We start from the raw sequence: 14,734 nt of genomic DNA, 5'->3' as shown, positions 1-14,734 counted from the left end.
GCTCCATCCCTGGGATGTTTACTAAGGGCCTATTGACTAAAACCAATGCTACAGATAGGGTCTCTTGGAGGCAGAACTCTGGGCTCCCACTAGCCATCGACTGCCTGCCACGCTGATGCCATCCCTAGCTTTTTTGGGCCCGTGCTGCACATTCTCATTGCACAGCCTTGTTTCCTTGCCTGTCTGTGCTCTAGCTGATGTCCCTCTGAGAGCTATACTCTCCTCCTGTTGGATCCTGCTTCCTTTTCTCTCAGGAGGCCTCCTGTTTGCTGCACCCTTGGTTCACTGTATGCTGCCTGTTCTACCTGGCTCAGCTCTATCACTTCATAATCAGCAATGCCTCATTAACCCCTCTTCTGCCCCCACCCCCCGGCTCTCCCTGCCCCTACAGAGCTTCCTAACAATCTCTGTTAAACACCCCCGACCCCCTCTCATCCAGTACCTGCACCAAATCAGTGTGTCCAGCCATTCATCGCTCCCAGTCTCTTTTGGCTTCTGTAAACCTTTGGGCCTAACTCATTCCCCTTCCACGCACAGCTGCCATCGCTGTCTTGGAAGGTGCCTAGAGCACTCGAGAAGAGATGTAACCTAAAAATGCATTCACTGAAGTGTGCAGAGACCTGGCCAGGGTTCTCACAAGGCAATGGTGCTTCCATCCAGTGCAGTATCTCCAGAAGGGCTGGCATTAAATGGCTTTGTGTCCTGAACGTGGCCAAGGAATCCAGCTTATTTTTGATTCATTGCCAGTCTGACCTTCTCCATCCTGCCTGGGGCAGTATTGCCCATGTGCTGTGTCAGTACCCCAGGGGCAGTGTGGTATAATGTATCTGGCACTGGGCTGGGAACAGCTCCATCACTAACCTGATGTACAGGGTGGCAGGAGCCCAGGGCCACACACAGCAGAGGGGGCAGGGAAAGCCGGGGGCCTGTGCTAGATTCTCCTCTCCTGAGATGGTTGTAATTGGGTGGCAGATGAGAGAAAATAGCATCTTGAGTCTTTCTGGCTGCTTAAAGGTCAACTTGGACTGAAAATCCCCTGTGACTGATCTTCTTGCCGCTGGTTTCCTTTTTCAGCTGACAAGCTTGACTATTTTAACAGCCGAGGAGGTAAGCACCTGTGTGAGCCCTGGGAATCCAAGGCTGTCCATGGAGCATGCTCGCTTCCCTCTGTTTCAGGCTGTGAGCTAACGGCACCTGGCCTCCCAATGAGATCATTGAGAAAGCACGTACCCCTTTGCCCATGTGGAAGGCAGGCCTCGCTTGGGATGCTGCTGCATTTGCAGATGTGACAGAGACTAGGCTTGCTCGGAGTCATGAGCCTGGTTGACAGTGGGGTGGCGAAGGGCTCTTTGGAAAGGGCCATTCTCTGTCCTGTCTAGGAGGAGTCCTGTTGCACAGCCATCTGGAGAGCACTTGCCCCTTAAATACAGAGCCTGCTGTCTGCAGAACCGGCAGAGAGGCAGGGCTCGGCAGGCACAGAATTTTAATCTCGAGCCAGACCTCAGTGCCTTCAGACAAGCCTGAAATCTCCCTGCCCACAGGTGCTGCTCAGCTGCTGCCTCTGTCTCCAGTCTAAGATATGTCTACACTACAGGCACTGTAGTGGCATAGCTGCACCACTGCCATATAGACGCTTCCTGCATCGATGGAAGGGGTTCTTCTGTCAGTGTAGGCAATCCACCTTCCTGAGCAGCGGTAACTAGGTTGAAGGAAGACTGCTTCTGTCTACACCGGGGGGCTTGGTAGCTTAACTTCTTCTTCGAGTGATTGCTCATATCCATTCCAGTTAGGTGTACGCGCCGCGCGTGCACATTCGTCGGAAAACTTTTACCCTAGCAACTCAGTGGGCCGGCAGGTCGCCCCCTAGAGTGGCGCCACCATGGCGCTCGATATATACCTCTGCCGGCCCACCCGCTCCTCAGTTCCTTCTTACCGCCCGTGTCGGTCGTTGGAACAGTGGAGCGCGGCTTAGCTGACCTCCACTTCCCTAGCTACTCGTATTTCTCGTATATAGTTACGCAGTTATAACCCTTTTATTTATATATTTGTATAGTTATACGTTTTCTTTGCTAACATGGTTAGTTCCGTTAGTGGGGTTCGGGAAGTAGCCCCTTCCATGAACCCGGTCCCGGAGCCCATGCGGGGCTCACCGGTTTTTCGAATGGGCCGGCGTGCCAGAAGCCGCGGCCGAAGGGAGATCCACACGACTCCTGTTTCAAGTGCCTCAGGGAATCACACTTGACAGCTAAGTGCCCCATCTGCAAGGCTTTTAAGCCGAGAACAAAACGGTGTGGGATTTTCACTTACCCCTCCACCTGGGGCGCCGAGCGATGATCAAGCGGCGGGCAGTAGCGCCTCCTTGGCACCGGACCCCGCCGATACTACCAAGGCCTTTCGGCACCGGCCGTCGCCGGCACCGATATCGGCTCGGCACCGCTCCCTTCTTCCGAGGTCGAGAGAGCCTACAATTCCTGCTGGTGCCTGATGGCTCCCCGGCACGCGCCGTGGTTGAGACCCCCTGCTCCTGCTGCTTCCGTGCCATCTGCATCGCAGCCAGGGAGCTCGTCTAAGTTGGATTACCTGGCACCGACACCTGCAGAGGCACCGATGACGTCGACACCGTCGTTTCCAGTCCCCCAGGGCCACGGAATCCGGTGCCTGGCAGCTCCCCGGCACGCGCCGTGGTAGAGCTTACTGCTCCTGCTGCTTCCGTGCCAACGGCACCGCAGCCAGAGAGCTCATCTAAGACGGATCACCCGGCACCGATGACGTCGGCACCGTCGATCCCGGTCCCACGAGGGCCGTGGAATCCGGTGCCTGACGGCTTCCCGGCACGCGCCGTGGTTGAGCCCCTGCTCCTGCTGCTTCCGTGCCAGCGGCACTGCAGCCAGTGAGCCCGTCTAGGTCGGATCGCCCGGCACCAACACCTGCTGAGGCATCGACGACGTCGGCACCATCGATCCCGGTCCCGTAAGGGCCGTAGAATCCGGTGCCTGACGGCTCCCCGGCACGCGCCGTGGTTGAGCTACTGCTCCTGCTGCTTCCGTGCCAGCGGCACTGCAGCCAGTGAGCCCGTCTAGGTCGGATCGCCCGGCACCGACACCTGCTGAGGCATCGACGACGTCGGCACCGTCAATCCCGGTCCCGTAAGGGCCGTAGAATCCGGTGCCTGACGGCTCCCCGGCACGCGCCGTGGTTGAGCTACTGCTCCTGCTGCTTCCGTGCCAGCGGCGCCGCAGCCAGAGAGCTCGTCTGAGTCAGATCGCCCGGCACCGACGCCTGCTGCGGCACCGATGACGTCGGCACCGCCGATCCCGGTCCTACGAGGGCCGTTAGGATCCGGTGCCTGACGGCTCCCCGGCACGCGCCGTGGTTGAGTTACTGCTCATGCTGCTTCCGTGCCAACGGCACCGCAGCCAGAGGGCTCCTCTGAGTCGGATCGCCCGGCACCGACGTCTGCTGCGGCACCGATGACGTCGGCACCGTCGGTCCCGGTCCCACGAGGGCCGTTAGGATCCAGGGCCTGAGGGCTCCCCGGCACGCGCCGGGGTTGAGAGCCCTGCTCCTGCTTCCGTGCAACCTGCATCGCAGCCAGAGGGCTAGTCTCGGTCGGATTGCCCAGCACCGACGCCTCTGAGGCACCGACAATGTCGGCACCGTCGATTCCGGTCCCACAAGGGCTATCGAATCCGGTGCCTGACGGCTCCCCGGCACGCGCCGTGGTTGAGCTTATTGCTCCTGCTGCTTCCGTGCCGACGGCACCGCAGCCAGCCAGCTTATCTAACTCGGATCGCCCGGCACCGAACCTCGGTACCGTCAACCCCGGTCCCACAAGGGCCGTCGAATCCGATGCCTGACAGCTCCCCACTATGCGCTGTGGTTGAGCCTGCTGTTCCCTCCACGCCGGAGACGTTACCGACGGCGAGGAATTTCATTGCCATGACAGAGTCGATGCTGCCTGATACAGTCTCTTCAGGTGACCGTCCTCTGTCAGCACAGCAGAGCGGCACCGTTCATGATTACGGTCCCGCAGGCACTCCAGGTTCTGTCGACACGCCCGGCACCATCGGCAGTCCCGATGCTGTTTCCTCATCGGTACTGGTCACACTCGCTGCACCGCCCGGTATTCCGTTCGCCGACCCGCTGTCGGCACCGTTCCGACTCCCGGCGCCGCGGCGGATACCTTGACTCCTGTAGTCTCTCCCCGAGCCTCGAGATCTCGGTTGACCTCCCGGCACCGTTCTGGTTGCGGGTCTGGATCTCGTTCCAGGTACCGGTACGCCTCCCGGTGCCGGTCCCCGGTGCCGAGTTGGGCAAGGTCCGAGTGAGTCAGAGACTCTGCCTGTGCCTTCTTTAGTACCTCCGTGGCAGTCCGCACACGCATCTGTGTCATTCCATATGCGCAGATTCTATGCTCAGGACCATGATCCTGACATGATGGCCAGCGGGCGCCCGCCCCAATGCCGAAAGAGGCTTGGCGCATGGGCTTGCTTGGCCGCCAGGGTACTCTGCAGAGGCCCTACAGTTCTAGGTAGCAAAGCAACAAGCCTTGCTTAGCTGCAATACTTATAGCACCGGGGTGAAGGAGTTTTTCCTTCAGACCTCCCGCCAGGAGTCCGCTGCCGTCTCGGAGGACAGAGGAAAGGAGGTTCCCGGAGCGTCCCTCCAGGCCTCGTTGGACGCAGCAGACACTGCGGCCAGGACTCTGGCCTTGGGCGTCGCCATGAGGTGCATGGCTTCAGGTTTCAAACCTCCGACGGGAGCTGCAGTTTGCCATTCAGGATTTACCCTTTGTTGGTAAAGGCCTCGTCGTGGCAGGGACAGCCCCAGGCTGCGAAGCCTGGTGGTCAATGGGCTCCTAATGCGCTCTCTAAGCATGCATACGCCGGCGATTAAACGCAGGCCTTTCTGCCCCAGCCGCCATACTCTGTACCTAGCCAGAGGCAGAACTTTGGCTAACGGCAAGGCCAAGGTGGTCGCGGACGAACGTCAGGCCCCCTAAAGAGCCAAGGTCAAGGTCCCTCGTAATTACCACTGGGACCAGAGACGAACCTTCCAAGGTGTACCTGGGGACAGTGTATCACCTTTAATTTGCTCCAGCCCTGTCCCCCTTCGGCGGGCGAAAGGGGCGAGGGGTTTTACTCCCGTTATGCCCTAGTCCCCCACGCGGGCACAGGTCAGACCTTCCTGGTCCTGCACGGACTCAACCGGTTTAGAATGAGGTTGAAGTTCTGCATGGTATCCCTGGGAACCATTATTCCATCCTTACCTCCTGGGGGCTACTATGCCGCCCTGGATATGAGGGACGCGTACTTTCGTGACGCCATCTTCCCTCCGCACAGGAGGTACCTCCGCTTTATAGCCAACGGTCACTCTCCTGGCTTACGGCCATAGTCGCCGCCTACCATCGATTCGCTTATCCGAGGAGACTCTGAGACACAAACCGCTCAGTGCGTGGACATCGTCACGGTCTTATTCACAGGCCAAGGCCTGATGGTTCCTATAGAGCAATCCACTCTGGTTCCCACGCAGAGGTTGGGCTTCCAAGGGGCTATCCTGGTCTCCTACCCAGCTGGAGCCTGCTTATCACACCTGCGGTTTTAGGCGATGGCAACAATCATAGGAGGTCGAAGGGCTTTCCCAACGACCTCGACTTGTTCTTGTCTCAGTCTCATGGGTCCATGGTTGCCCGCAAGTTTGTATCCAAACACGCCACGTTCCGCCTCCGTCCTCGCCAAGTCCGGCCCACCTCGGCGTACCGCCCGGACAGGGAGCCAATGGTCATGGTGGTCACCGTTCCCTCGAACACCATAGACTCCCTAGAGTGGTAGCTACCTCCCTCCCTGATGTGGGCAGGGATGCGGTTTCATCCGCCCCACCCTCACTGCCCGGACGACGGACGCGTCATCTCTCTGCTCGAGTGCTCATGGTCACCCCCGGGCTTAAGGCCTTTGGTCTTCTTGGGAGCTGGCATTCCACATCAATGCCCCAAAAATGAGAGTAGTCCGCCTGGCGTGCCAGGGGTTCCGGCGGCAGCTGCGAGGCCGTTGTATCTCGGTGTTTACGGCCAACACAACGGCCATGTGCTTCATGAGTATCCGGGGAGGGACATTGCCCCCCCCCCCTTTTTTGTCAGGAGGCCATCCATTTCCGGGTCTTTTGCATGGCCCATTCGATGGAGCTGGCGACGTCCTTTCTCCCAGGCGTTCGGAACGTCTTAACGCTTTGCCTCAGCAAGTCTTTCTGGTCTTACGAGCGATCACTCTGCCCCATGTGAAGCGTTCGGCTTTCCGGAAGTTGAGATGTTTCCTCACACAGACCTGTTCGCTCACTGCGAGAGCAGGAAATGTCAGATGTTCTGCTCCTTCCGAGGTCTCTCCGCAGGATCGATCTTGGACGCATTCCTGATCCCGTGGAGAGGCCGATTGCATTATGCCTTCCCACTGTTCCCACTGGTCCGCTAGGTCCTGCTTAAACTCCGCAGGGGCAGAGCGTGCATCGTCATGATCACTCCAGAGTGGTCCAGGCAGCACTGATTTACCATGTTGCTCGGCCTGTCAGTAACAGACCTAATTACCCTTCCACCCCACCCAGACCTCATCACTCAGGGCGACAACGGGCTTTGTCGCTCGGTCCTGCAGCTGGTTTACCTCACGGTGTGGCTGCTGCGTACCTGAGTCGGGGTGACGGGCAGCCTTCCACCTGGTCAACGGTCAGGGCCAGGTGGAAGTGTTTCTTCTACGGCTGCAATACGCTCGATCTTGCTCCTGCTGAGGTCTCGATCCCCTCTATTTGGCCTGCCTCTGGCCTTCAGCGGCAGGGCCTGACGGTATCATTGCTGAGGATACACTTAGCAGCCTCTCTACCTCCCAGCAGGCTAAGGTGGCCGTTCCCTGTTCTCACGATCTATGGGTTCGAGGTCCCTCAAGGGCTTGGAGCGCTCGCACCCTCGGGTGCACCGCCCAGCCCCGACCTGGGAGCTCAGCCTCGTTTTAACCAGACTTATGTCTCCCTCAGTCGAGCCGTTCACGACTGGCCCTCTGCTATGCCTGTCCTGCACGACAACTTTCCTCGTAGCTGTTACGTCTCCTCCCTAAGGGGTTTCGGCCTTTCATGTTACCCACAGCTCAACGCAATGGGCATAACCATTGCACTCCTTGGGCATCTGTGGAGGGCTCGCATTTATATTGTGCTGACAGACCCATCTCCTAAGGTGCCCCGGCTCTGTCGCGGTAGCGGGCCAAAGGAAGGGCTTGCTTGTTTTCCTCTCAGAGGATCTCATCTTGGGTGATGGTGGACATCCCCACTTGTTATGATTTGGCTCATATTTCACCAAGCCACATCACCATGCATTCTACCAGGGCTCAGGCTTCGTCTGCCGCCTTGCTGGCTCGTGTACCTACCCACGAGATCTGTCGCGAAGCTCCATTGGTCCTCGGTCCATACCTTTGCTTCGCAGTATGCCCTGGTTCAACAGTCAAGAGAGGCTGTGGCCTCTGACTCGGCAGTTTTCATTCTGCCGCATTTCACTCCGACCCCACCGCCTACGTAAGGCTTGGGATTCACCTAACTGGAATGGATATGAGCAATCACTCGAAGAAGAAAAGACGGTTACTCACCTTTGTAACTGTTGTTCTTCGAGATGTGTTGCTCATATCCATTCCACACCCGCCCTCCTTCCCCACTGTCGGAGTAGCCGGCAAGAAGGAACTGAGGAGCGGGTGGGCCGGCAGAGGTATATATCGAGCGCCATGGTGGCGCCACTCTAGGGGGCGACCTGCCGGCCCACTGAGTTGCTAGGGTAAAAGTTTTCCGACGAATGTGCACGCGCGGCGCGTACACCTAACTGGAATGGATATGAGCAACACATCTCGAAGAACAACAGTTACAAAGGTGAGTAACCGTCTTTTCTGTGCTCAGAGGTGTGAATTTTTCACAGCGCTGAGCACCATAGCTACATCAGTGTAAATTGTAAGCATAGACTGGGGCTAAACCTCATTCTAACCTTCTGGAAAAGAAGCAGACAAAGAGGATCCCAGGACCTTCTGGCAGCCTTTGCTGACCCTAGCACTGCCTCTGTTCAATCTGAGTACCGGATCTATTTTCTTCCACTCACTGCCCGCTATTAAATTCCAGAACCCTAACTTACCAGGCCTGTCTCCCATTGCCAAGAGCTAGGAGGTTAGGAGAGGATGGTTAAGTTCAGATGCAGTTCTCCTTTACTTTGCTGGCTTTCCAGGTTGGCCTTTCGTTGATTTCCTTGTCTTGGTTCTAGTTTGGTGACCTCATATTTCAAGGAAGGAAATGATCCTCTGCTTGTGTAACCAAGTCCAAGCTGGCAGTTAGTTGACATCCTCCTGCAGCCATAGGGTCTCATTGCTTTGCAACCATATCCTGGCAGAAAGAGAGCAGCCTCCATACCCAATATTTCAGACATCGTGTCTTGGTTCCCCTTGGTGCAGAGAGATCTGCTCATGTTACACTACAGTTGCTCTTTCAATGAACTTAGATTACTTTGCAAAATTAATCTGTTCATCTACAGTATGACCATTAACTCAGAGAGTGTTAGGTAGGGCCCAGGATGATCTTCTGCCCAAGCCCTGAATAACACTTGCTGTTGTGCTATTTTTTTACCCATGGTAGGGTCCTTTTATGGCCATTTTCACAGTCCACTGCCTTGTAGGTTGTCTCAGATTTGTCCCTTATTTATTCTTGGCATCCGCAATGTGCTAGGTGCCTCCCAGACCCTATAGACAGACACATTCCCTGCCACAAAGAACTTGCAGACCTGATACTACAAAGAAGAGCTACAAGTGCTAGATGGGGGAATAGGAAGCTGGGCGGATGAGAGGTGTCAGGATACAGCCATATGGTTACTTAGTTGTTACGCGCACATTTTGTTCCAAAACATATATTCCACAATATGTGGGGAAAAAATTCCTCGCCCCACAAAAATCTCTTTCCAGGACAAAGTGCCCCTTTAACCACTTCCCACCCCAGTCTGGCTCCCTCCCCAGCTCCTCCCACTCCCTGAAGTTCACTTTCATTCACTCCAAAACACGATGCCTGAATTGGGCCTCTTTGGAATTTATTGGCTGGATTGTACTCGCCTATAAAAAGTTTGAGAAATTTAATTATGTAGGTTATGGACCATTTTTAAACCCACAAAACTATTTTAAGACACTACTTAAAATTCTGTGTAGTGAGAGTGAGTGAGTCAGGAAATCGTGCAGCCAGAGCAGAGAGCTCCTTGTAAAAAGGGGGAAAAGGTAATAAATGTCCCCTCAGCTGTTATTTCAGCATCTCTTCGGGGCCTATGTCATTCCTTCCATTTCCTTTGTCACGTGCAACTGGACAGTCCAAGCAGGGGACTCAAGACATCACAGAGGTGGAGAGATGACTGATTGCAGGTGTTGTAACTGTGCTGCTTTGCTGGCACTTGTCAATGGCAGAAGCAACCAGCTGGAAAATGTGGCAATTCATCTGCCCAGCCAGGCCATCATCCTGGTACTCTCTGCCTGGTCTGGATGCTCTTTGCCATTTTTCTGCCCTGAGAATCTTCAGACTTGTAGCGCAGGCAGGTTGGGGGCACCTTCTCAGGTCTGAGTTGCAGGCTCCTTAACTAGAGTTGTTGTATCTAGGAAATGCCTGTTAATTGTGCTACCCATTTGCTTGGGGGCACTGCGGCTGTTTTCAAGGTAAATTTCCCGATAAGGAGCAAGAGGCATATGCATGAGAATAGAAATGTGTGAGGAACCCTAAGCCTGATGGCCTGTCCACCCTCCTGTTTCCATTTAGGCCATATACTTACATGTTGAATCACTGGCTCCAAGGTATGATTCATTGGGGGTGAATGATGGTGGGACTGTAGCTTACACACCCGCACTTGACACCTTTGAGATCCAATAGTAACTTATTTCACAAGGAAAAAAACATCTGTTTGTCAGTGGGAGGTTGGCCAGCCTGTTTGTGTCCAGGACGGATGGAGTAATCCCTCATCGTGCTGTATGAAATTCACACTGGGTGCACAAGTGCATCTACTGCTCCTATAAATTAAAAGGTCAGCTTTGTGTGGAGACCAACTCTGCAGGAGATGGCACATATAGGGCTGAGCCTGCTGCATGAATGCTCCTAGGGGTGAAATGGGTTCTTTGCATGTCTCCTGAGTCTGACTGTTCTAAGCTCCTCACTAATTTCTGGCATGGTCTGTGTCATGCCTTTCTTTACATTTCTTACTCTGCAAGGTCCAGGGAAGACACTAGAATCAGAAACTGAATCAGAGAGGGAGAGTAAGGTTTGCAAGGTCACACAGTGAGTCAGGGACACAGCTGGGAACACAAGTGGACTCCTGATGCCCAGTCCCCACTGCTCTACCCAGTAGATGACAAGGCTTCCCAGTGTGTAGGGGCCTTTCTTCTGCTGACCCTAACCCCCAGTGGCATGATGGGAGAATGATCATTGAGTTGTATGCACTAGCCAGTCTAATCTCTGACTTGCAGATTTCACTCACCTATGGTTGCCCAACATGAGTGACATTGTTGACATATTTTACTGGGAGGTGTTGTCAACAGGCCCAGGTTCATAGCTCTGGTTTATGCCCCCTATAGATGAGCCTGGCATGTTCGACTCTTCATGCAGGATCCTGTGCCTCTCTGAAGGTGTTAGGGGAACAGCAGGATTTAGAGCCTTGCATGTGACATTAGTGATAACCAGGTCCTGCTTCAGGGAAGAGATGTTGATGGGGATGTTTGTTTGTGGGTGACGACACTGCTCCAGAGAGGTAACCGTGTGAAGAGATTGGGCTCTTCCCTTTGGGACTCAGCATCAAACTACCCTTCATGCTCCCCACAAAGGGGATCTCAAAGCACCAGCACATGCCTGCGAGTTGGAGCCAATATGCATCCAGGTACCCTTACAGTTGCTTGGGTTTGGAAACCAATTGATAGAAGTCTGGGGGATAGCCAGATAGGCTGAGACCAAGGTCACAGAGGGTACCCAGACACCATGGAGGTAGGTAGGGGCTGCTTCAGACCACTCAAAACTCATGTCACACTGGGGGCGTAGGTCAGAACTAAGGCTGTTTGGTTGTTGTGGTAAGAAAAGGGCAACGTCTTTATGTTAGGATTTCTTTTGAAAAGGAAAGGCATGGCCCAGAACATGTGAATTACTGTTAAAGGTGTTTGTCATGGGGACAGTATGAGAAATGTCAACTGACTGCCCTTTATTTTACAATAAAACTTGTTTAAACCCTTCTGATAATAATTTAAAACCATGTAAAAATCCATCCAGACTCCAGCATGCTGCACGTAGCCCCTGGTTTGGGAAAGTTCCGGGAGGAACTTCTCAGCAGGTTTCTGCTGGATTCTCAGCAGACCATCTGGGGTGACACAGACCAGGGAAATATTTTCAAAAGCACCTAAGTCTGATTTTCAAAAGGCAGTTTGCATTGAGGAACCTATGTTTCATTGAAAGTCAATGGGATTTGGACTCCTAAGCCACTTGGGCACTTTTGAAAATGTTACCTGTGGGCTTGTTGTGAAATCCCCTTCAAAGCCATGGCTGTTGTCACATTCAGCCTTACTCCTAACCCTGCCCATGGCCTGCAGGTGTTAAAGGTGAATTGTTTAACCACTCAGCATGGCTGGCAGTTAGAGGACAAACCTCTGAAGGGATCAACTAACACTTGGAAACGCTACATGGTGAAGTTGGGTCTCTGAAACAGCTACTCTTGGGCCATTTCCATTCTCCATCCCACTCCCCATCCTGCCCCAGGAGGCCGGCTGTGGAGGGTTAGTGTGGTACAACCCAACTTGATCCTGTGTGGTATGTTTTATGAATTCTTTGGGCTAGGCTTTCGGAAGTGTGCAGTATCCATTTAGGCCAAAAATAAGTCACCAGATCTTTAAAAGAGTCCAGTATGTTGGGTGTTGAATTCTTTGGGAAATCTAACCACAAATCTCACAATAGGAGGTGTTGAGAAGTTCTGAAAAATGTCCTTTTTTAGGCACCTAAATGGGAGCTGAGCTCTTATGAAAATCTGACCCTAATTGTGGGTGCTGAGCAGTGGGCTGTCCAGCCATGAGGTCTCTTGAAAATCTGTCCTGTTCTGTGTGATGTATTTCTGATGCATTGATCACCATGAGCTGCAGGTGCCTTTAATATAGACTGTGTAGCCTAGACTGCTTTATAGATTTAACATCAAGCACTATACCATCAATGACAGAAAAAAAGGGCATCTGGCCACCATTCTATAGGCCCTTCACTTGCAGAACTGCTTTTGAAGTCATTGGCAGTACATGCTCAGAGCGCTGGCAGGATCCAGTCCATCGTATAGTGAATAAATTGAAACAGCTGGTTGCAAAGCCAGTAATGGTGAGGGAGGGAAAAATAAAGTAGTAAGCAAGGGATAGAAACATCTGAAAGGGAGATTTGAAAAAGGGTGGAGTTGATGGTGCAGGAGGCAGTTCCAGATGGCAGCGGCTGCAGAGGAGAAGGCTCTCATGCCAGCAGCAGAGAGACTGAGTGTAGGGATGGAGAGAAAGCCAATGGAGTAGCAGAGAGTGTGGAAGAGGGGGCTTTGAGGTGTGTCAGGAGTGTCTCCTGCTCCACTGTGGGACCACTGCTGAGCAATTCAGCAGCATGTGTGAGCTGAGTTCCTGGTGCGCATAGCTAGTGGTGTGGAGGTAGTGACAGGGGACTTATTGACAGAGGAGTTGGCAGAAAAAGAAAAGGCAGGGTCAGGAGTACACGAAGCTCACGGGCTGGTGAGCGTAAAGGAGAGACTGGAGTCAAGGAGAGAGAAAGAGAAGATGGAATTGTGGAGTTTATCCCTGGTTCCTAAGTTTCCAAACTGTTTGTCCCCCTAGCTCATCCAGTGATTGAAAACAGACAGGTGGCGTGTCCCCAGGGATACAAGAGGCTGAATCGGAGCCACTGTCAAGGTAAGGATGCCACTTTGATCCCTTTACTCTTCCTGATAAGGAGTCTGAGAATAATCATTCCTGTGTATAAAATGGGTTCACTTCCAGCCCTGGGACCGGCCTACTGGGAATGTTACAGTTAAAGAACCCTGCGCCTTAAAGTGTGAAAGTAACTTGCTACATTCCACTAACTGTATAGAAAAATTGCATGTCCCTGACACCTCAGGCTGTTTTAGAGCAATACCAATCAAATTCCCCAGATAACAGCCTTATCTCTGACCTACAAGATTCTCCCAGCATGTGCATGCACTAGTGATGTGCATCTCTAAGTTCAGCATGTAGTTAGCGGTGTTAAAAACAAATGATCTGTATATTTCCTGTAGTCTGAAGCAACTTTAATTGCAAGTTACTAGTGATTTTTTGTGTGTGTGTGGTGGGGGGAGAGTTTGTTTGGGTTTTTCGAGAGGAGTGAGTTGGCTTGAAAATCTGTCTGCACTAAGTACATAAACTTTATACTCTGCCAGGCTCCTCAGAGTCTGCCTTGCTCCAGGGTGGGGCCTGTCTATGCACCTTTCAACCCCAAAGTGTCCTCTGTCCCACATCGGGGAGTGCTGTGTCCGGGCCATTCAACCCAGGGGTCCCCTCTGCTCCCATCAAGGAGTATCTTATGTGGGCCATTCACCCTGGAGTTTCCTCTGCCCCACTTTGAGGGGTGTCTGTGTGTGGGCCAATCACCCCAGGAGTCCACTCTGCCCCACACAGGGCTGGGGGTGGGGACAGGGGGATGCCTGTATCTGCCCCATTCATCTGCCCCATCTGAGGAGGGTGGCTTTTCCCCTGTTCCTCACTGGGGAATATCTGACATTTTTCCAGCCGTACAGTCCATGTTTTCCATGCAGTGATTGGGAGCTGGAATTTCTTGGTCACATTGTCATGATTCCTGATAAGCCATGAGGTGTCCCTTAGAGAATGCTGTCTGGGCCTGCCCGGGCAAGCTCATGGCATGCAGTCCAGTGACTTATCTCCTCTAGCAGGGACTTTCCATCTCACTGAGTTAAGTATTGAGTCACCTGAGAGCTTCTCCACGTTGTCCTAGAGGAGAATGATCACCAGAACAGTGGTCTTGATTCCTTGTGACAATCAGTGTAGGGCTGGTGTCAGGGCTCTGTGCTGACCCCCTGTGTGGCTCCTAGCATGGGGATGTGTTGGGAGAGAGAGAGATGTGGCCATGAGTGCTCTGCCTCCCCATGGACCTTTCTGAGTCTGGCAGGAGACGCACTGTCCTGCAGATGCCTTGGTGTCTTGAGGTGCTATACACTTACATTCTCATGTCCTTGCTGTGGCCTTGGAATGTGTGTCTGGGAGCCCAGTGCTAATTCAGGACCTGAATTCAAAGGCAAAGAGAGCAATCTTGCTAATAGAACGTTGGAGAAGGATCTCATGGGTGACATGGGGTCCTTCCCAGCAGAGATGGAAGAGGAAGTGGGATGATGAATGAGAGCTGCTGGATGTTCTCCAGGCCTTTGTTTATAGGATGGAGCCGAGCTGAGAGGGAGCCAACAGGCTGAGAGATCTACTGAGCTTTGGGTTTTATTAAAGCATCGATGAGAGATGGCAGCAGGGCCCAAGCAGGAGTTGAGGGGGCCTCAGGGAGCCTTCCTGCCCCTGCTCTGTATGGCTGGCCGGGAGGCCAGCATGGGTTACGCCTGTGCCCTCACTGCAGGGAAGCAAACTGCCCGGCTCCATTTGCAAGGATGCCTCCTTGCCTCTGCTTACTAAATACCAGAGAACAGCCGTGCAGCATCAGCACTGTT

At 53.6% G+C, this 14,734-nt stretch overlaps 1 protein-coding gene across 5 annotated transcripts in view; it reads left to right on the top strand.

The window, feature by feature from the left end:
* LTBP2 (latent transforming growth factor beta binding protein 2) overlaps window positions 1-14,734 on the top strand; it is a 128,296-nt gene that overhangs the window by 69,805 nt on the left and 43,757 nt on the right. For all 5 annotated transcript variants that reach the window (XM_050955643.1, XM_050955645.1, XM_050955644.1 and 2 more), the window contains exon 9: window positions 12,867-12,941. In XM_050955643.1, coding sequence (XP_050811600.1) covers window positions 12,867-12,941 — 75 coding nt within the window. The remainder of the gene's footprint in view (window positions 1-12,866; window positions 12,942-14,734) is intronic.

This window comes from Gopherus flavomarginatus, chromosome 5 (assembly GCF_025201925.1).
Source record: "Gopherus flavomarginatus isolate rGopFla2 chromosome 5, rGopFla2.mat.asm, whole genome shotgun sequence".
Taxonomy (NCBI): domain Eukaryota; kingdom Metazoa; phylum Chordata; order Testudines; family Testudinidae; genus Gopherus; species Gopherus flavomarginatus.
This window is presented reverse-complemented; position numbering and strand designations above follow the sequence as displayed.